The 23,532-nt window shown below is 41.2% G+C and overlaps 1 protein-coding gene across 4 annotated transcripts in view; it reads left to right on the forward strand.

The window, feature by feature from the left end:
- Positions 1 to 23,532, forward strand: part of dusp8a (dual specificity phosphatase 8a) — a 46,504-nt gene that overhangs the window by 17,739 nt on the left and 5,233 nt on the right. For 3 of the 4 annotated variants that reach the window (XM_086073916.1, XM_086073917.1, XM_086073918.1), the window contains one exon: positions 22,755 to 22,921. In XM_086073916.1, the coding sequence (XP_085930042.1) occupies positions 22,755 to 22,921 (167 nt within the window). Of the gene's footprint in view, positions 1 to 15,603; positions 16,269 to 22,754; positions 22,922 to 23,532 lie in introns of those variants that run through there. The other variant, XM_086073919.1, reaches the window with a different exon arrangement.

Consider the following 23,532-nt stretch of genomic DNA (forward strand, 5'->3'; position numbering starts at 1 on the left):
TTCCTCGATACTTTTTCACGAGTCATTCATGGATGCCATGCATTGTTTCAAAACACCGCCGCTTTTTAATTAGTCAAAGACATGTAATAAGGTAGGTTGGGCACAGCCAAGCATTTTATTACATGTAAGAAATTGTGTGTGTTTTTCGCTCCTCATCTTTTAATTGAAAGGGGAAAAGAGCTTGTCAGCAATTCTCTGTTTTGTAAGTCTCCTTTGTTTCTCTGGCATATTTTCTGCTGTTTCCACGACGACAGTGGCAGAGAATATTCCGCAGGTGGACCCAGCCAATAGAAAAGTCTGTTGTTTGGATGTTATAGTGCGACTGGGGCTTAGCGGTGCTGACAGCCAGTGACTGTGCATACCCGATGCATTGTATGTGTGCCATGTGGCTGATGTGTGTACCTGTCTGAATTGTAGCATGCATACATTTGTGTATGACAGCACGTGGAAGGATGTGCTTTTGTGTGACAGATGAGTGGAAGAAATGGATGCTGTTTTTGTTTTTTTTAATCCAGTGCTTCTTTGTACTTCCAAAAATAGCTTCACTTATGACACGGGTAAAAATAAACCCGTTTTAGTGTGCGTGCGTGTGTGAGTGTGCGTGTGTGTGTGTGTGTGTGTGTGTACTGTAGATGTTTGAAACAAAGAAGGATGAAATCATGTTGAAATTAATCAAGTTTTTTGTTTATTCGTTTATTTGTTTGTTTTATTACTCTTAGGCTAGAGTACTACTCATGCATGTGTTTTCTGACATTTCTTAAATAGGAAATCAACTGACTTTTCTTCTTTTTTTTGCAACAATATGTTATATAAACCCTCAGTGGTTTAAACACGACATTCTGAATAATATTGTGTTTGTGGAATATTAATTAATTTTTTTATTTTTATCAACTCAGGGGGGCCATTTTGCCACTTGCTGTCGACTGAAGATGACATCGCAGTTGCTAAGGGCTCAACGACCAATCACAGTTAAACTTTTTGGATTTTATTCATGTGATGTTAGGGTTAGCAAGCTGAGCCGTGATTGGTCAGTTCCCGAACCCTGAGTAACTGTGATGTCATTTTCAGTCGACAGTAACAAAATAGCCGCCCCTTGAGATGGATAAAACCGGGAGGATTTTGCTGCTTAATCCGTATTCCACAAACACAATAGTAATCAAAAAATTTGACTAGTAGGCTGCATAGAGCATATTATTTAAAAAATAAAATTGGGGGGGTTGACTTCCCCTTTAATTAAAAGCATAAATAAATCAGTGACCAAGTCATTATTTGCAGCTAGGCATGGGTCAATATCAGATTCTGACGGTATGATAATCTTGAGCAAAATTTCACGATATCACGATATTGAAATGACAAAAATTTTAATATAAAATATATTATTTCAAAATATTTTGGTAACTAACCATTTTGCCACATTAAACAGTTTTATTTTAAACAAAATATAGAATACGTAATTTGTTACAATAACAAACCATACTAAGTCAAAATTAATTAATATATAAATAAAATCAAAACAAACGCTGTACCTTAAGTGAGCAAAACCTACAGCTCGATAATAAGGTTAACATTTTTTTTTTTTAGGATTAAATGTTAAAATTTTGAACTGATTTACAAAATGGTGAAACCCTTAAAATAGACATATTGGCTACATTTAATTTGAGCACAAAAGTACAATTATCTATTTGGGAGAAAGAGTAACCAACTACTAACCAGCCGTCGTCTTCTTTGATTTATTTGGCTTGACTGCCTTCTGTCACATTCTTCAAGGGAGCTTAAAATAAAAAGTACAGTAATCCGTTTTTCTGTCACTGCCACCCTCTCATCCTTCTTCTCTATCATCCTACATATATTTACTGAACTGCTTTTGATTTTGGAGGTTCTGCTGTTTGATCAATCACTGGATGAGATGTTACACAACCAATGGTCATGGGCTGGATAAGTATTAATTAAACAAGTCAGTCAGCCCTCTTAGGTTTCTGTCGGTCACCTAAATGATCGATAAAGACACAAAACCACTTCCGACACATGCGTGATGTCATCAAGAAATGTCTTCAATTGTACTTGTACTCCGGCTTGGCATTGACACTCAGAGAGAGTTTTTACTGTACATTCTCAGAGGACTTGGTGGAAAATGTTTACGTGCATGTGCGCGTAAGGATGGTGGTATATTTTACTTATGCTAAGTTGTAAGCATCTGTGTTTTTGCATTATTGCTTCACCGACTGTGAGAAAGTGTTTGTGAGAAAAATATTTTTACCACAAGTGATCTCACTCAGTTGGAGCTCAGGCTGATGTCTTGCCTTTTAGAGACTTGTGACTGTGTGTGTGTGCGTGTGTGTGCGTGTGTGTGTGTAAGAGAACATGACTTGTTTAGAGCCAGCTGCCTCCCTCGTGGGTCTAAAGTTTGCATGTTTCCCACCAACCTTGCCTCATACAGGCAAGCCAAATGCAGCATTGCTTCAACCAGCGTGCGGCTAGGTGGTATCTGGGTTGTCGTGTCCCGTCACATCAGTCCCAATGTTTGTCTGCGGGGTTCAAACGCGCTGACGCAGATGAACTTGCTGAAGTCAAAACATCGTTTCTTTACCACAAAGATGCAGAATTAATTTCGGCTGTGGCTTTTTATAGAGAAAGGTGGGATTGTTTTCACAACTTGGTGCACTTTCACCGGGACACCTCGCAAATGGATGATTTGATGTTTGATGATGTCAGCACCAGCTTCACAGAAGACAAGTGCTATATAAAATGGATTACTGGAAGCAATTGATTGTATATGTGTAAAATGTTTGGCTTCATGTCTGAATGTATAGATAAAAAAAATATATAGTAGTTTGGAAATAAATAATAAAATATTAAAAAAATAGGGATGGGCGATAATACTATCGACTGCCATTTTCCGATCCGGAAATAGAAAGTATAAGAATAGAAAATATCCAATAATTTCATGCAATTTTAAGGAAAAATGCTAAATTGTGTTTTGTAGGTTTTTTATTTGTCGTTTTTTGGGGGAGAAATTTTATATTAAAAAAAAGCAGAACTGTAGTACTCAAGTATGGACTGCTCAACACGTTTTGTTTTGTTGTTGTTGTTGTTGTTGTTGTTGTTTGGGGGGGGGTGACTCGGACTCCTTTGCATTTGACTCGGATGGTTTCGGACTCGACCATTGGACTCGCAAAATATTTGTATTGACTCGACCGAGACCAATTATGTTTTTCTTCCTGAGAATTAACGCCATCCCTCAAAAGAAACTTGAAATAAAGATTTTCAGATTATGAAATAACTGTCCAATTTTGACTGATTTTGCAAGGCCCACAGAATATTGTGTTCGATTGCTATAAAACATGGAACCTACCAAAAGAGTTTCTTACTCTCTTCTTTCTTCAGGGAAAAAAAAAGTATATTTGTATCTTCCATTTTGCAGCAATTAGCATTAGAATATAGCTCAGTTTCATCATTATTCACAAACCTGTTGAAAACTGGGGAAAAGAGCTTGTCGCAACATGGCCCTGGTTGATCTCTTATACTCTACTGCCACCTGCTGGCCGTTTTTGTAAGAACTATCATTGCTTTAAGTGACCTTTTCAGGTCAGAAGCTGCACCAAAGCCTTCTATGTATGCTCAAGCATAGAAAAAACATAAAAAAAAAAAAAAAGTATAACGTTTTTGGGATCATGGCAATATTTAAAATAGAACGTGTTTATACGTTTTTGGGAGCAAATGAGTTAAGAAGGAAATTGCTCTAATTTTGTGGGTGTGAAAATATAATATTTTTCTGTCTCAAGGTTTACCCTTTGTTCTCATCTGAACTTGGACCTTGTGGAATCGAACTTGACTTGGACTTACTTGATAAAGGGGAACTTGACAACAGCCCTAATCAAAAGTACTGTTCTAGACATATAGTAGGCTACTTGGTATCAGTATCAGTATCGTGATTACTAGTATTCGTTTTTCTTAAAAAAGTGCTATTGAACGTCCCTAATTACAAATAGTTTGCGGTTTCGGAGTGGAGGTCATGAAAAACGGAAATAAAGGTGGTGATAGACTGCATGTTTTTGTGTTGTTTGCAGATGTGCACAACTGTCCTTAATCTTTCCCAAGGGCCATATGCGTGTGTTTTTCGCTGGATCACTAAAGCGGGCGCTATTAGTTCAAAGAGAGAAAAAGGGCAGGACAAGAAAAATATTTCACGCGCCACTTCAAGGGTAGTGACGTTATTTGACAGAAATGTCGCCAATAGCAACTGTGATGATTCATTGTTTGTCATCCATGTCGATGCATAGCGTTGACCCAGATGCTCACAGCTGGAAAAAATTCCAGCAATGTGGAGACAAAATACTAAAATAGTTTGCTTTGAATAGTAGTACGTCTTTAAAGTTTGTCTTTGATGGCTCGACCATCTTCTGTCTATCAACTGATTAATATGTCAAGAGAGTTGAGACGCTTTACGGGCAAGAATGTCGGTTCCCACGCTGTCACCTGAACGAGTCAAACGAGCAAGCAAGCAAGCAAGAACAAACGTTAGACGATCTAGTGATGACATACTGATGAGGGGTATTAGCAAATGAAAGCTCTCCCTCTCTCCCTCTCTCCTACTTGCACTTGTGTTTTCCTTCTTTCTTTCTTTTTCTCGCTCACACAGGAGCTGCTGTCTAGCCCACGGCAAGCATGATGACATCAGGTTTGGGTGTGACAGGCAAAGGTACAAAGGTCAATTCAGTTATGTGTCATTCTTCTTATACAATGGGGCGGTGGCCCCCTGTCTGAATGTGTGCGCGCGTACATGAGAGCATCAGAGAGAAGTAAAAGAGGTGAGGTAATGGTGGAAGGCTGAACCTCTCAATGCGGCCCTTCACAGAGACATTACAATGAGCTACACAAGGAGGTCGGCTTGTGTCAGTGTGTGTGTTCTTGTGCGTCTGCGTGCAAGTTGGATTGAATATGTGCATATGAAGTAGTGTGTGCATGGGGATGAGGCAATGTTTGAGAGAGCATGTGTGAAGGGAGGGGAAAAAAGGACAACAAAAAGGGAGCTATTTAGGAGATGAGGTAATAGTTCTGATTTTATCCAGAATGTGTGTGTGCGTTCATTTGTGTGCATTCATGTGCACATGGGGAGAGTGTGTGGTCTTCGAGGACATAAAGTGTAACGAACTCTCATGCCGCTCATATCGTCCTTAAAAGCATCCTCAGTGCTCAGTCGTTATGGTTTTGCCTCCACCTGAGCAGCACGCCATATAACATTTGAAATGAAGCTCTCTGCGAGCTTGGATAAGTGTCAGATTTCCCAGATGTACGCAGACGTGTTTGTTTGCTTGGTACAGACCCCGGCAAACATCACATCATCATTTTATACGATTTCAGAGAAGCGAAAAAATCACCACTGCCGCTGAAGTAATTTTGCAATATCTGTCGGAATAATCACAGTGTTGGTTTTGATTTATGGGCAACAACAGTACACGGTCACGCACAAACCTGGAAAGGGCTTCATGCGTGAATACTGAGAGTCAGACACTCAAATGAATGCTATTCTGCACCCGAAAACTTTGTCCACTCCCTACCAGGTTTAAACGCATGTTATCTTGATCTTCTTGATGATTTTCTGTCTTGCATTAACCAGTTCTGTAAATAATCATCAACTCCAGAGTCATTCTAAAATGCCATTATAAATTATTTAACTATACCAGGGGTAGGCAAGTTTGGTCCTAGAGAGCCGCAGTCCTGCATGTTTTTGATGTCTCCCTCCTCGAACACAGCTGAGAGGCTCCTGCTGAACTTATTATGAGCTGATGATTTGAAACACCTGGAATGGAGGCAGGAGACACCGAAAACATGCAGGACTGCGACTCTCTAGGACTGAACTTGCCTACCCCTGAACTATACAGACCATTTTAATTTAGGCCCCGTCCACACGAAAGCCAGTTTTAATGTATCCTCACAAGTTTCTTACCGCTCAGGCCGTTCGTCTACACGATGGCGCGGGTTCGATCACTTTTGAAACCGGGCTCCTCCAGTGATGACGTAATGGTCGCAGCTCGATGACGACGCATTGTCGCAGATTGATGACGTATGCGCCAATTCTCGCGTGACTGCGCGCGAACCGTCAGTCCGTCAACAACAATGGCGGATAGCCGTGTCGTAGTCGTTTTGCGTAGCCTCCTTAGCATGCTTATGCTTTTGCAGCAAAATATTTGGTTTCTTTATTTACACATTCAACAAGCGGTGTTGTACTTGAATCACCCGCCATTGTCACTTCTCTGTGTTCGTCTTTTTCATGTTGTTTTGACACACGCAAAGCCATGTTTGTTCTGTAGATTGCAATAACATTTTTTTTTTAAAGTGTCCGTCTTCTTCGCTTTCTGTTAACTCCCTGTGGCTGCGCTACAGCGCCACTCCAGACTTGGCATATACATTACAGCCGTTAAACGTCCTCAGCGTCTTTTTTTGGACACAAGCAAGTCTTGAAATGCTTCTGTGTGTACGAGATTTGTTTGAGGAACGAAGCCGGCTTTGCTTCCGTCTGGGCGGGGGCCTTAGTCATAGAAATCATAGAAGTGTAAATGAAGTTGAGTACTGTTAATATTAATATGGAAAGTGACATGAAGCTGGAGTCTTCACAGTTTGAGTTGAGTCTGCTTACCTCACTCGCCGGTTCTGTATAGATTTACCAAATTGTGATTTTCATTTTCTTCTCTCTTAACTCCTCTTGTTGATCTGGCAGGGCTCTGCAATGAATCACAATTCAATTACAATTTCAATTGATACACTCCACAATTACAAAAAGGGCATAACCGTAAACAAAAATAAAAGATCATTACTACTAATTTTGAGTTGTTTAAATTTATATATTTGCACCTTTTTTTATTTTAAAATTACTAATTTAATACAACTTGTTTGGTCCAAAAAGAACTTGCATAATTATAGTGTTTCAAAGAAATTTATTTGTCTCAATATTTTTTATGTTTAAACGTTTTCTTGTTTCGTACCAAAAAAACAGATAGTTGTCCTAATCATGATTTCAGTTATTATCAAATTATTCGTGATTAATATTTACTTAATAATCGAGCAGCCCTATGATCTGGTCCTTTTGTCTGAATTAATGTTGAAAAAATAATAAAAATAATTGTCCAACTTCAGAGGCATGTTCCTTCTGTAGTTTGATCGAATTCTGAACTATGCAATTTAACATGGACTTAAGATACTTCACTTTAGTCCTTAGTTGGTTTCTTTGGTTAGCATTTCAGCTTGATGGTAGCATGTTAGCATTCACATGCAATTTCTGAAGGAACTGCAATATATAGTTTCACTGAGGACTCATTTGATTTAATTAAAGAGGGATGGTGGTTGTGCAACAGTCATCACGTCAGTGGTGTGGTTAAAATATTTTCACAGAATACTTTTTTTTTTTTGGTGTGAGACCACCCGGACTTAGTCCCAACAGTGTCCCTTTAGGTCCAAGCGGCAACATGAATTGATTTAGTGTACGCTAATTAAGCATTGAAATCATCAAGTAACAATTGTAATTGAGCACAACATTTCGCATTCTTGAGTCCCATCCATCATTCTTTCTCCCGTTCGGTTGTGACTACGCCATCTTAACCTCCTAACCTCCCCTTTCTGCACCTCCTTGCCCCTTCCTCTCCCCCTTTGGCACACTCCCATCTGACCTTGCTCCATTACGCCATGTGGAACTGCTGTAGATCAATGATTTCATTGAGAAAGAGCCAGGGGGGCCTTTAAGAGGTGAGCTCACCTTCCCCAGAGATATATCTGACCTTATTCTCAATGACCCGGGCCTTCCTCCTTCCCCCCACAACCCCCTCCTCCCCCATTACACCTCCCTCCCCTATTCCTCCCCTCCTCCACCTCGCCTTTCTCCGCGCTTCTGTTTCACGGTGCTGAGAACAGAGCTCTATTTTTAGGCCCAGACTCCTGCGGTCATCACATCTGGCGCCAGTGGCCTCGATGCGCTCGCCTTGGCCTGTAGATACACAAACACACATTCACCCCACCCCAGTGAGCAGCGGGAGAGCGCAAAGGTCAACGTAAATGGCCTACGGAAATATCTATGACATCACCTTCGCCAACCGAAAAAGTGTTTAAGAAGGCTCAGAGCTGCACATTGACATCATGTTCTGTTTTGTGCAGTCTCTTTGAACTCCTCCTTCAGGCTCGTGCCTTAATCGGGTATTGTGCAGATGCATACCGTGCACATAGTTGTCCTTAAAGCAGGCAAATGCATGTGCATATGGTAACACATGCATTATGGTAACAGACCTCAGAAGGAGGCCTTTCAGAGTTTGGTTTATGTAACCATGTTCCTCTGCCAATACAACCCCCCCCCACCCCCCCCCCCCCCCCCCCCACCCGACTGTCTCATTGGACTCACATGATGTGCTTGATGTCATTTTCCCTTCTTTGCCTTGAAAAAAAGGCAGGACGAAAACAGGCCAGTGTGTGTGTGTGTCTTTTTTCATCTGTATGTGTTTTAATGTGAGCCGCTGCCAAATGTTTCCAGCATGACGCGATCCCGCTCCTCTTCTTCTTCATCATCACTCACAAGTCCTTTGCCGGCTCAAAGGCCAGACGCGCACACACACCCTAATATACACAAAATCATTGGCTTATACTATATAGCTTGCAATAGTGAATGAACTTTTCGGAAGGAATTTTTTGCAGGAATTCCCAGTTTGAGAAATGGTTCATTTTGCAAAACTTAGTAGATTGCCTGCATATGTGAATTTGAATTGTGAATGATCTCAAATGAGTCTTTAAGATCCAAGCTTAAAAAAAGGCCATGTGTCGGAATGTCAAAGTGTGTTTGTGTGTGTGTGTTGTTCAAAACTCAGTAACTTTAACTTGCTGTTAACTGGACGTCAAAGTAAAACGTACCTAAGGACTGCCGCTGACCTTTTTACAGTGTAGTTAACTCAAGATTGGGAATTTAAATGAATCCTACTTTATACATATTGATAGAATCATTCGTAGAGTTGTGAAAATTGCTAATTGTTTTTCATAGATTTATTCAATTTATAAGATGTGACTGTGATCTAGTTGGACATTTGAACAATCTTACAAAGTGAAGTCAAAAACAAATCTTGGAAATAGGTAAACATTGTGTCTGTAGGAAGTATCAGGAAAAGGTCTATATTTTCTCTGTAATTTGAATAACAGTTTAAAATTTGATTAATTTGGATTTAATAATATAGATGTAAAATAGACATAACAACCCGAATCAATTAAATGGATTTATTCTGAAAAACAGAATACCGGTCACTTTTTCAATAAGAGATATTGACAGAATCATTTTACATGATGCATCCATGTGAAGCAAATCTAAGAATATCTGTAAAAAAAAAATTGTTTTAATAAAATACAATTCAATGGCCGATTTGTACTTTCTGCACAAAAATAGTAAAAGTCATTTGTAAGTTGCAGCAATGATGATAATGCGAAGTCCTTGGTCAAAGCATTTAAAACAAGCATTTGGCTTTTGGTGTTCACGTTTTATTAAGAAATAAAAGTTGGTGTGGAAGTCCTGACTCTGGATGCTTGTACCAGCGTGCCCTAAATATTTCAACCATTTCTGCTTTGTGTATACAATCCATTCATAGTGCATGCCTTGTGGCTTGAGCTGCATTTGAAATCTATCCGAGCGCCCTTTAAACATCCCAACCCACCCGTGTCATGCATTCATGTAGCGTCAAATAAAAATAGTTTGTTTAAACGGTTACCTTGGCACTTTCAACACATCAGGTCAACAGAAGCACAAGTAGAGCAGCATGCTAACCTTAGATCAGCACCTCCACGTTTTGCCCCCATCAGCGCCTTTAACTCGAGCCTCACAAGTGAATGTGGGCCAAGTGCTTGCTAGCTCAGTAGCACCAGTAGTTTTGTCACTGTTAGCCTGAAGGCTCTTGTACACTCGTGGTCATTTTTACCAGAAGCACAATTAAGGAAAGTAGTCATTCTTAATTAGGCTCGCAAGTTTATACCCACCACTTGCGTGCATCCAGCACATTCCATTCATGCTCGGACTGCCCACTACCGTTCCTGCTATGGCGTCACTCCATGAAACAATGGTCGATTCCTGTTTATCACTGGGCTTTCTTTGATGCACTTTATCTCAGGAATTCCACAGCAACGCTTCCTTGCTTACCGTTTTTGTCTCTCTCTCTCTCTCTCTCTCAGCAGAGACTTGTCTATGTGAGGGATAAAGATTTGTGAGACAGCTCCTAATACGCCATGACCACACATTTTTGGAACCAACCGCTGGAGCCGTAGCTTCCTGGTAGAAGTGGGAGATTTTTTTTTCCATCACTATGACAACAAGCTAATTTCAGAGTTCCCAGCAAGCCCAAGGCTAAGTAATGTGGTAGTTTGTGATCATTTATTTTTCTCATGATGGTCCCTTGTCCTCACATGCATAAATAGTCAGAGGCATGCGTACACAAACAGAAACACACATAAACGAAAGCCTCAAACAGCCACTTCCTCTTCCGTTGTGTAACTGTTTCCTGATAAACTTAAATGATAAAATGACATCAGTACACCTTGGGGTGATAGAAGCTGTCAGGCACTCAGCATGCATGTGCCGAAATACAAGCTTGAGCTTTTTTTTTTTTACACTACAAATGTTATACTTGTCCGTGTTTTAACCATCTGCATGCTGTACCATCATGAGGGCGTTGGCTTTGCTCTAAAGGAGACAGCTTGTCCGGTTCCTCTCACTGCGTGGCGTCATACTTCCTCTATTGTTCTTTTGTAGCTGGTAGAGTGATGTCACTACTGGACCCTGGATCTGACACACACATACACACATCTGTGGGGCCTGTTGGAACAGGAAAGCCAACCCTCGCTGTGGGCGTTGTGATAGCCGCTGTCACCATGCACTGATAGTCTCCAGGGTGCAGCGCCTCATTTCTGCAGCTTGACTGTGTATGAGAGGAAACTGCTCAGTGATTAAAGGTTGAGTAATGTTTTTAATGTCTGTTGCTATATTGATCAGTGACCATTTATTTTATTATTTAGACCAAGCTTGAAAAGCTCACGGTTAAGATTTATTTGCCATTAGTAGGATTACGCATATATTACATCAACAATTTGGCAGTTTTGCATGTTTTCCCCCTGAGCTTGCGTGGGGTTATGAGCGTGAATGTGCATTTTTGTTTGTTTGTCTAGCGACCAATCCAGGGTATATGCCACCTAGTGCACTAAGTCAGCTTTGATAGGCTCTAGTTTACCCGTGACCCTTAAGTCAACAAGTGCAATCAGAAAATGGATGGATTAGAGTATGTTCTTCGGTACAAAAGTGTATTGTTGAATTCCTAGCCCTGTTTTTCTGACACATTTTTGAGGAGGTTTTTTTTGTGTGTGTGTTTTAAAGACTTTTTCCTCCCATTTTTGGGATTTTTTTCCCATGCCGACCACCGCCAACCTCCCCCCCAGACATATTCAGAAAACAGAGGGAAAAAATCCATAAAACTGAAAAAAATTACATAAAATGTGGGAATTCCAAAAGAGAGAAACAATTATTATTCCAAAAAACAGGAAACATTTTTATTTTGAAAAACAGAAGGAAAAAAAATCTAAGAAACAGAAGAAGAAAAAATCTTATTTTTCTGAAATTTTTTTCAGTTTTTCAGAAAAAAAAACTGTAATAAAACATAAAAAAAATTATACTGAAAAAATATCCCCCCCTGAAAAAAACAAAACAGAAACACATGGGGGGGGGGGGGATTGCAAGATTACTGTACACTGCGACCACGTGTGCATTTGATCTACATATTACACATACAGTAAGAGAGCTTATTTTATGGGGATTCAGAATGAACAGGAACCAAAAATGTTTTATCTGATTTATGCTCTGCGTATTGTAGACAGTTGCCTTGTAAAGATAAAATGTACCAGGAAGCACAATAAAATAGGAACTTCTTTTCTGTTTACCTTTGCACGCAGCTAAAATACAACTCAGGGCGCTCATTTCACTAAATATGCCATTATAGATGTTCAATGTGAACTAAATGCTGTCATCAACATACTGTCACTCACTCACTACCTTGCTCATACTGTAGTGGCCAGTATTGAGTCTCACACTTCATTCTATTCTTACACACAGCCACACACGAGCACGTGCGCACACTCCTTAATAGCTCCAACTGGGATTTTCAATGATGTACAATTTATGGTTTATGAGGCCCATCTGTTCCTGGCGTACCCTCCCGATCGCGTCCATGTCTGAACAGATTGACTCAAGTGATTTCTTTGCAGTGACACTGCACCAGTAACTGTGCATTCTGAGCTCCTCCAGGGGGTTAAGTAGCTAGCAACGCGGGGGCCCCCGCTGCACGACTGACTGCACACATGCAAATGAGTCGACCGTGTCATTCATCGGCGCCTCTTCTAATCTCATCCAACATACGCCTGCCTGCTGCCTCGTCTTTACATCCTCATCCTTTAAAGATTTTTTTTTTCCAGAGTTTGCATATTCGCCTCGTTAAATGACCCCAAATCGACGGTATGTTCTCGGATGATGATCTCTTCCACACATACCTATATGATAACGTACCACATCACCAATGTCCCCAGTGAGATGACCAGATCAGCTATCATCCCCCTCACCCAACTGCCCCCCCCCCAATTCAATTTCTCCATCTCTGCCCCAGCAACTACCTCAGCCCCTTGGCATGGCAGCTGTGTCCTCCTGTAGGCATTACGTCACCGTAAGAGCAGTCTTGTTACTGATCCCCTGACAACCAGTACCATCAACACACACACACTCACACACATACACATACAAACACGTAAATTTCATGCACATACACTTGTGCAAAGATGCACCAATGCGAGATTGTTGGACAGAGTGGCTAATCCTTTTGTCCTTCACAGTTGAACACACACACATTCATATACAGCTCACACACACATATACCAACCAAACTCAATTAGCTTGTCCTCATCACCCTAACCTCCCCAATCCGGAAAATGACATCGTCCCGTCCTATGCAATCCTGATAGATGATCTATGGTGTTGTGTTACACTCCTGTCGCTGCCTGTTTTAGCAGAGAGGAAAACGAGGACATGCACTCCCCTAATATATATTTTAAGTGTTAACAGTGCCAAAGTAAAAAAAAAAAAAAAGACATGCCATGAAATTGGAATCTGTCTCTTTTTATTACTAATATAACAAATTATCCATGTGAATAATAATAGGTGAAGTTTAGTCTGATTTGATTTATCGCGTCCATGCCTGAATCACAAATGTTGTACAATATATTTGCATTCATAACTCTTGTACATCAAATTGAAAAGGATTAAGTGAATGGTCTGGTATCACTGTGTTTATGTGTTGTGCTCTTGGAGGCATCAGAGGAGGGGGTGCCCAGAATGACAGGACCAGCTATATCCGTCGCAGCAGGGGACACACGTGCGGTCCATAAAACAACCTGGCTGCCATTTGCTATACTGTATCTCTCGCAGTAATCCTCCAATTAGCACACCTACTATTCTCAACCATGTTACTCTGGAGGGAGAATTAGGAAGCAACAGGGTCACGTCATATTTGGAGCGCAAGGCTAGTGTTATTGTTGTTGCTGTGCCAACCAAGTAGGTGTCCTAAGTACTGCACTACACTTTTGTCTATTTTAATTTTTTTCCAGTTACCTTTAATATATATTTCGTTATTTTCTGTATAGTGTTATTCAGTGGCACTAGAGTGACTCTTCTCACAAAGATACTTTGATTCTAATTATTTTTCACTATAACATCTGTGCGCTTATTAATGTGCAATTGATTGTGTTGTCTTATTATTAGGGATGTTCGATACCACTTTTTTTTCAGACCGATACCAGTATGAGTTGTAGTCCCCGGTACTGCACCAAGTACAAATATCAATAATACTTTTGATATACCGGTATACCATTCCAAAAAAAAAAAAAGACCTATATATCCCAATATAGCATTTTTCCCTAAAGGTGCCCTTTAAAAAGGTAATATTAAAGGTTTTTCTCCATCATGCATGCTCCACCAATACCCAGATGAGTATGAAAATCCCTGACTGTTTTACTCTGACTGCACCTATTAGCTTTTATCTTCCCTTTATAGTAGAGTGTGCAAACCCCGCACACTCCACAGTTTCTTTTCTTACCTCATTTGAAGTCATGTCTTCGTTTGTCAACTGTGGCCGCCGCACGTACTCGCACCATGAACGAGCCTGACACAGATGCTGCAGTTACGCTTTGGGCCAGAGGTGGCAGTCGCGAGTAAAAAAAAAAAAAAAAGACAAACTGCACAAATATCCTTTAAAATTTAATGAAATCAATAGTAATTTTTTTATTCTTCTATATTTTTCCTGATCATAAATAGGGCACAAGAGGATGGCTGATACTGGTATCGGCTGGAGAGAGACAGATTATCGGCTAGGCTGATTACCGGTGCTCAGTTTTGTTGTTTTTTTTGTTTGTTTTTTTAAACTTGTCTTAAGCCGTTTTTCTTGTTGCAGAGAAATTTTGAACATGTTCATAATATGATTTGATAACATCTCTTTTATCCATCTCAAGGGGCAGCCATTTTGCCACTTGCTGTTGACTGAAAATGTTGCTCAAGGCTCAAGTGACAACCAATCATGGCTCAGCTTCAGAAAACAGGTGCGCTGTGATTGGACGCTAACTGAACCCTGAGCAACTATGATGTCATTTTAAGTTTACATTTTAAAATGGCTGCCTCCTAAAATGGATAAAAATGGGAGGATTTTGCTGATTAAGTCATATTCCACAAATGCAATGTTAATCAGAGTCAAATGTTTGACTAGTAGGCTATTGTAGATTTCTTGGGACGACTTCCCCTTGAACAACTTAAAGTAGGCAACAATCGCTTTCCATCCAGTTTCCCCAAGCAGTCATGTAATGTCATTTTCTGCTCCCCCAATGGCTGAACTTGCAGGCTACATATTTGTCATTCCATAGTAAAGTACCAAGCGGCAGTAGCCTGTCACATGGTGAATAACTGCACACCACAAGCTTGTTGAGTTTTCACTTCTCGGCTTCATCTCTTTTGTCTGTTTGGGTTCTTTTTCCATCTTCTGCCCTAATTTAACTTTTTCCTCTCTCCATTTTCATCCTCAAAGACAAAACCACATTGAACAGGACAGCGAGGCGGCACACATTCTTCCCTCCCCAAAAAAACTTTCAACTCCTCTTAAAACCATGTAATCTGTTGTATTTGTAAAGTAAAAAAAAAAGAAAGTTGAACCATACCCCCACAAAAAGCAATGCTTCGCTTTCACTTAACTAGTTCAGTCATGTCGTACCTGTTAGCCTCTAACCTTCCCCAATAGAGGCCAGCTCTGCAACTCGGTCCCTGAGGTGGCCGCATATTTGCTGGCTGACTAAGGAATGTGGTTACATGCCTTGGACATTAGCTATGACGGAGCTCGGGCTCCGCTGGCGAGGGAGGGTGCAAGGGGGAGGCAGAAGAGAAGGAGAGGGGGAAGGCTCTGGCCTGGCTGGCGAGTGAGCTCATTCACCCTCCAAGCCGGAGGAGAGCGAGTGGCGGCGTCATCCTCTATTGCAGAGACAGCCATCGGAGAGAGGAGGGAGGCAGAGGGAGGAGTTTACTTGGGCGAGCGAGCCAATGGGAGACATGGAGAGTGGAGCAGCACAACAATAGTGGGTTGCTCTTCTTGCTGTGGACTCACTGAGACTAAGACACACAGAAGCTCTCAGACCAGCTGCAGGCAGAATACAGCTGGCGCATTTGTGCCGGAAAACAAACTCGTTTTGCTCTTGCTCGCCGAGTGGCCGCCTTTTTCCACAAAACCACACAAATACAAAATATTTACCCAAGAGCATTTTTGGGATTTTTGCATTCACGTAGGATTCTGGCCACATGTGGACTTGTTTGGGGGCTTTTTTCAGGTGCAGCACCACAGACACTTTGACTCCTGCGCCTTAAATTTTTCTTGCACAAGGTCATTTCCAAGGCCCCGGAACAGTTTTTGCATATCCAGTGTTTTTTCCTTTTTCTTTTATTTTTTTTTTTACATCAAATCTTGCAACTTTCACCTCCATCAGCTTTCTAAGGAGGACATTTTCATTTGAGATTCTTGCAAGGGGTGGCTCCATCCCTGGCAGCAAACAGATTGTGTACTTGGGGATGCCACTTAATGTGGTGATATCCCCCGCAGAGGATCGTTTTTGGCCGGACCTGCAGGACACCGATATGAGGCTGAAGATCAGGGTCCGCAGGATGAAGGAGGGGAGAGAGCTACGAGGTGTGTATCCACGTGGACACATCGACGACAAGTGATGCGTGTGTACAGTGTGTGTGTGTGTGTTTGATTTCGGGGGTATGAACAAGGGCCTTCACGCACATCAACAATATGCAAAGGAAATGATTGAATGACGATGATGTCAATACGATTGCAGGTTTATCTTCTGATATCCTTTTTACAGTCACGCGTGAAGAGAATGATCAGAAGTGGACAATACGGAAGTGTAGTCATCCCACAGCATTCGAATCCACTGCTAACAGACTCTTGAGCGAATCCTGCTAAACCTGACTTGAGTTTTCTTCCTCTTTTGTCTTCACTGCTCTGCTGTTTAGAGACGTATTAGGAAGGAGGATTAGGAAGATGACATCATGAAGATAAAATACAATGAAAAGTAAGACAAAAGGGATTGGGGCGAGAGAATGAGAGCTGTGACCCATGGTATGACATAGTGCTCATGCTCTCGCAGCCTGCGGTCATTGAGATGTAAAACTGTCACAAAGGCGCCATTCTCTTTCTTCATTGGCTTTTCTTACTCTGTACTCGCACTCTCCCTCTTTTCAGAATGTACGTAGGAGATTATGTTATCGTTGTGTGTGGCGTGCACTGCAGGTGTCCAGGACAACACTTTTTCACACAGGCATGAGGCAATACATTCATACTGAACAAAGTACACACTTGGCCCCATGCTTTACGCGCACGTGTCACATGGAGACGTTTATTGGGAGAGAAGCAGTTTGCAAAGTGACCTCCCACTTTTTGTGCTTGTGAAAGTGTCACTTGGTAATCTGTCTCAGGTGCTGGAGGTGACAAGCTTGTTTGCACAGAAAACGTAGTAAATTAGAAGGTTATTTTAGGACATTTAACACATCCTGGAAAACAGTCGGGTGGATGCAGTCTTGGCTACAGCAATGTATATATTTGATTTTCCTACATGACATCATCCTATATAATGGACTTGAGCAGCAGTTGAAGTGACGTGTTGTTAGTATAGTGGTTCTTAACCTGGGTTAGCTGGAACGACAGCGGTTCGGGAAGTCACACATCCGACCGCTTGACCGTGATTGGCTGCAGGTGATCACGCTACATTGTTTGGCATATCGGTGCGGCAGGGATTTTGGTCGTTGACAAAAAATGAACGTGGGCAGAAAAATATGTCATATGAATTTACATGTATAACGGAACGTATGGTGTTCCACAGGGTTCAATTCTGGGGCCTCTGCTGTTTTAAAGTGTTCTATTGAGTTGAGCTGAGTGGTGGGAGTCAGTACGGCATGATTTGTAATGCCAAAATGAGCAATTTTAGCTAACTAGCTATCTAGTGAAATTAAAGGAACATTTCCTTAAGCCGCATGGAGGTGGAGAATATAAGAACACAATGCTTTCTGAATTGAGGGTGAAGAGAACCAGATTCTTTGAAAAGGCTGCTCTCCCTGTTCATTTTATTCACCAGTAAACCCTATACATATGTCTTTAATTTGAAAGAAATATATATATATCATTTCAATTTTCAATAAAGAAGGCTTCAGTGAATGTGCATAGGAACCTGGTGGTGTTAATATACCTCCCACAAGGTTAAGTTAGTATCTTTGCCCTGAGATAGAGGAACAATGACAGTTTAACCATTAGACAGGATTTCATGTTAATCAGTCAGTCTTAACAGTCCACAACATGACGCCTGCTTGAAAAGATGACATCACCCTCTTGTCTCATCTGTGCACTGTCAATCTTGTCTGTTTTGACACAATTGGTCATCAACCACCACCCCCCTTTACACACACCACACACTCTCTCAGCCCTTCCTTTCCAATTCATCCTTTGTGGAGCTGAGTGGGACATGTGTGCAATGATGTCATGTTTTTAGGGGGGGGTCACATTGAAATGCTAATGTACCCTCATAGGGTTGAGGGGACAGCTGGAGGTGCACACGGGATGGCGTCATGTCTCCCCTGATATGAACCGAAAAGGAGAACAGTGGAAGGGTGCGGGGTGGCCATTCATGCAGATCAATGCCCGTAGGCTGTGGACGCTCGTGTGTGTAGGTGGTGGTGGGGGGTGGGGTGGGGTTTGGGTATTGCCTCTCCATTAACAGTCAACTGAAAGCTACACACTTTACAGGCTCTTCAACACAGAGGGGGGAGGGAGTTGGCTTTTATTGATAAAGCAGTCAATTGTACCAATAGGAGTGATGATGTAACAGCAAAGCTCCCATTAACCATCATAGCCACATGATGTGCGGGTTCCACTCGAACATTCATCGTTCAAATCTCGGCATCGATTCACAAAAAGGGCACCGAGAGTGATTCCAAACATCTGCTACTCATCTTGGATAGTAAGTTTGAAGGTTTGAACTTGTTTGAGTTGGTTATAAGAAATGAGGGATGAGGAAAAGCAGCCAAGAGGCCCGAGTGCTACATTCACAGAGAAGGGGCTGGCTGGGGTTGTCAGTAAGCAGTTGCATAAGTGATGAATTGGGCAGAGGGAAACGGAAAAAGGAAGTCACCACTGGGGAGCGCTGCTGACGGCGACACAGTGCCCTCTTTTTGAGCTGCTGTGTTCTGTAACCAATCGGTTGGTCACGTCCTGTTTATTTTCCAGATGCAAAAAAAAAAGAAGAAATGCTGTCTTCTAATATCCACAAAGATCTTGTCTGTATTTTTCCCCTCACTGAAATGATAGCATGGCACGCAATCTGCCAGAAAGATGATGGCGATGCTAGGCTTACTTACACAAATGTGTGCGCCCATTTGTGTTCATGTGCAAATTATCAGCGTGTCACGCTTCACTGATTATCACGCCGCACTGAATATGAACTCATCCTTCCCAGTTGACCTTCTGATGTCATGTTCAGTGACAGCTGGGTTGGTGTGTGTCACAGGGTATTTTCAATGACTTCATTGTAAGTCCCCGCTTGTGTGTTTGCGTTATGCTGGGAGATTGGAATGGCTCGTCGTTTTCTTTTCTGGAGAATGTGATGTCATGTCTATTCAGCGTGTGCACGTCCTTCAGCTCTTTTGACACCGTAACATCCTGACAACACACAGGGGGAAGACCATGAGATAACTGTCAGCACTGTCCTTCCTTGTTGTCATGACAACTTAAAGGAAGGGTGTTGGGGGTCAGGTGACAGGGTGACAATAACGTGCTATCTCCTGGCTGTGTTAAGCAAGCGCTGCCTACAAGGGAGGCGTCTGTAATTATATTGACGTCATGTAACGACGCTTTAAAACAACACTTGGCCCTGGTTTCTTATCTCGGACTTGAGCCGCTTCATTCCAGTAACTGTCACTCATTCCTTGAGTCACACACTGGCCCGGCATGTTTCCTGTACTTTGCCATTTCTATTTGTTTATCCAACGCTAAATGATTTCACCTACTGCAATCGCTATGTTATTCCAAACCAGTGTTGCCACAGTTACCTTGAAGAAGTGACAATCAGTGGTACTTTAACCTTTAACTTTTAAGTTACTTTGGTTACTCAATACCTGATTTTAAAAGTAGCTTTGTTATTTACTGATTACTTATTTACTTTAAAATCTAACTAAATTAGATTACAAGGTATTTTACATTTAGCAGATAGTGACCACCCTGCTTAACATAAAAACGACACCAGGTTTTGCTTACTTAATTTTTATGTGTGTTTTTTTTAACAGTGATGTTTATTTATAGTGACTAATTATGATTATTTTACTGTAATATCTTAACAAATGTGCTACTTATTTTTAATTTAAAAAATAAAATAAAACGACAATCTTTTTAGACTTCACTTAACAAAAATGCATGTTTTAAATAATAATGATAATAATAACCTATTTCTAAAATAAAGGCCAATAAAGTCTTATTGACTTGACATATTACCTATTAACTCATTCACTGCCATTGATGACTATAGACGTAAAAAAATAATGTGAACTATTTCTATCAGTTTAAAAAAAATTCATTTCATTTCATTTTTTATTAAAATCTAGAATTTTTTTATTGTACATTTATAGCAGATATGAAATTATCATGCGATTAATTACGATTAAACGGCCCTTATTTTTATTTTATTTTTTTAAATTAGGCCCATCAGGCTATTACATATTTTTATTGTAATTAAGCACATGACTTCACTTGATAACTAACGATTAATCCCAAATTTTATACCTGTTCTAAATTAGCAATAATTTGTTCCTAGGTTTTCATACTCTTGTTAGCAAAAGTAAAAACAAATGTTAAACTAATAGAAATAGTTCAAATTATTTTTTAACGTCTATAGCCGTCAATGGCAGTGAATGAGTTAATGTTGTACTGGCAAAACTCAACATTTATAATGTACATTGTGTGACTGTGACCCTTTTTTTTCTTCTCTTTTTTACATAATGTTATTGAACCTACATAGCGTTGTTAACTGAACAGAGTGTGCAACATACCATAATATTTTTGTTTTTAGTTGACACAAACTCAAAATAGTGCCATTGTTAATGCGCTGAAAAGGATGATGTCACTCCCTCAGACTTGAATGCTAATTTGAATACTGACATAATGTATTTCACCAGAGCTTTCCTTTCATACGTGTTATATAATTTTTGTGATTTCTTATTTGTTTTGTGACTTTAGTGTTAGGAATCGTCTGTCCTCCTGTATTTTATTACTCATTAACCATTTGTTTTCAAGACATGCATGCATGAGAGAGGCACCGGGCTGTGAAGTGTGTGCTGTTACTTTAACTTTTGTCAATTCCTGCTCACTATTGCATCCTGCAGGCAGTTACCCGCAACTGCTTGTAATGGTGTTCAATTCTGCTCTTTCTGAAATGTTGCATACAAAGTAACTTGCAGGATAGAAGAGTAACTTTAATCTGATTACTTGTAGTGTGTTAGGTTAGTCATGTACTGAAATCACTGTTGTAGATACATTTTTAATGGTATGAGCAAGTATGTTTTTAGACGATTCTGTTCATTCATGTTGTCACTTCCCCTCACACACACTTTCTCCCCACAGTGGAGCAAACATGCTGTGTCCACATTGTAACGTCCTGCCTTGTGTACTTCGAACAAACTCTCTAACAATGTTCTCACGTAGAAAGGGAAATAGTTTTCGTGTGACATGAGCCTTTTCCTGTTGTTTATGCTGTCTCCAGGAACGTACTGCTTCCTCGTAACAATGCGCCCAAGACCCGTCTCTATATGTAGCGGCGGTCCAGGAAGAAACCCTTTCAAAGAACTATGCTTCTTCACCCCCCCCCCCCCCCTCCTCCTCATCCACGCTATCAGCTTGAAATGAACACCACCCATAGAACAAGATTGCCTAGAGGCCAAACAGATGACGAACGTAGTCATATTTACACAGCAGCCTTCGTTCCTGGTTCTTGGGCGTTATCTTTACCAATCCATCCCCTCACTTCATGCACGGAGGAGCACTGATGTCATCACTTCGTCAGTTTCCATTAATAGCAGGAGACTGACAGGGATTCACATTATAATTAGTTGCCTGTCGCCTTCCCTCTTCAGAGGCTGTCGTTTTCAATTTCTACAAGATGTTCCCTTGTTGACATGTTTGGATTCTTTCTGCCTTGCTGACACTGTGCTTTGAATGTGGGCAACTGGGTGTGCTTTGCAACCAGTGGCTTGCACTCTCTGTGTGTGCTACTTTTTCTTTTTTTTTTACAGTGATGTCATGTCTCACTCACTCTCGCACCTTGGACGCGCGTGTGTGTCTATCCCAGATTGGGTCAAGCAGGGTTGAACCTAGATTAGGTTCTAATCTCTTCTATGAATCTTGAGCGTTCCTTAGTAGCATTCCCTTCTTTGCTCTGCATTCAACTTGGAGGTCATTACCCACACACACACACACACTTAACCCCCACCTCCTTCCTTTGGCCCCCACCCTGTAGTTATACAACCACAGGGCTGCAGAGTAATGATGAGTGTGTGTTGGAAAGGCTTGGTGTCTTGCACTGAGCCATTGTGAGTCATTGAGAGTGAAGAGTGAGTGGCGCTAAAGATTATACGATCATGTCTTCGGATGATCTTTTTACTGTGTAACAATTTGTTCATGTGTGTTTGTGTATTTTGTGTGTGCGTGTCGAGGGGACGTTACTGGACCTCTGTCCTGACCGTGCACCTGTGGCCTCTCTCATTCCCCCAGCCTGACGCAATGTACTTCTACAGGACATGAGCTCATGCAGGAAACAGAGACACACACATACACACATACACACATATGCCAAAAGTGGAGCCGCCTGCCTCTTAAAGGGCCAGACGCGCACATTCCTGGCCACCCTGCAGTTAACCTCACGCAGAAGAACAAGAGAGCCTCTTCTTTGCTTCTGTTGCACGAGGCAGGACCCAGACATTGTAGCCAGGGTCACCTCTGAACGTCTAGAAACTGTTTACTCTGCAAATGTTTTTGAACTCATGAGACCTTGCATAAATCCCCTTTGCGTTGAATGACGTGAGTGCTGAAAACAATTAGAGTAATCGAGCCGTTCTCGTTGTGTCTTTGCAGGAGGCTTTGCTGCTTTCTCCTCTTGCTTCCCCGGCCTGTGCGAAGGGAAGCCGGCCACGGCTCTTCCTATGAGCTTGTCCCAGCCCTGCTTGCCTGTGGCTAATGTCGGGCCCACTCGCATCCTGCCGCATCTTTACCTGGGTTCCCAGAAAGACGTTCTCAATAAGGTTTGTAGTACACTGGGACTTGGAAGCGCATCCTGGCTGAAGAAATCTTACTTGATTTGTTTTGTCCTTATCACTGTTGCCAAAGTGTTAGCTCATGTGGGGATATGCTGTCTCTTAAAGTGAAAGTCAACCTTAAACTTTTGACAATAATTATATGTGACCTCACTAGTCTAAACATGACATTCTGATTAATATTACATTTGTGGAATATGAGTTATGAAGCAAAATCCATCCATTTTGATCCATCTCAGGGGGCGGCCATTTTGCCACTTGCTGTCGACTAAAGATGACATCACAGTTGCTCAGGGCTCAGGCAACGACCAATCACAGCTCAGCTGTTTTCTGAAGCTGAGCTGTGATTGGTTGTTACCTTGAGACCTGAGCTACATTGATGTCATCTTCAGTCGACAGCAAGTGGAACTAAAACTAAAACAATATTAACCAGAATACCATATTTAGACCAATGGGGCTGCATAGAAACATATTATTGTCCCCAAAAAATGTTTTGGGTGACTTCCCCTTTAAGGAGTGGAATCCTAAACAGAATTAATTTAGAAATTGTCTTAAGAACTCAACTAACTAACTAAATAAAACTAAAGTGAATTAAATAA

The sequence above is a fragment of the Leptonotus elevatus genome, chromosome 4 (assembly GCF_054856555.1).
Source record: "Leptonotus elevatus isolate MCC_2025b chromosome 4, RoL_Lele_1.0, whole genome shotgun sequence".
NCBI classification, from domain to species: domain Eukaryota; kingdom Metazoa; phylum Chordata; class Actinopteri; order Syngnathiformes; family Syngnathidae; genus Leptonotus; species Leptonotus elevatus.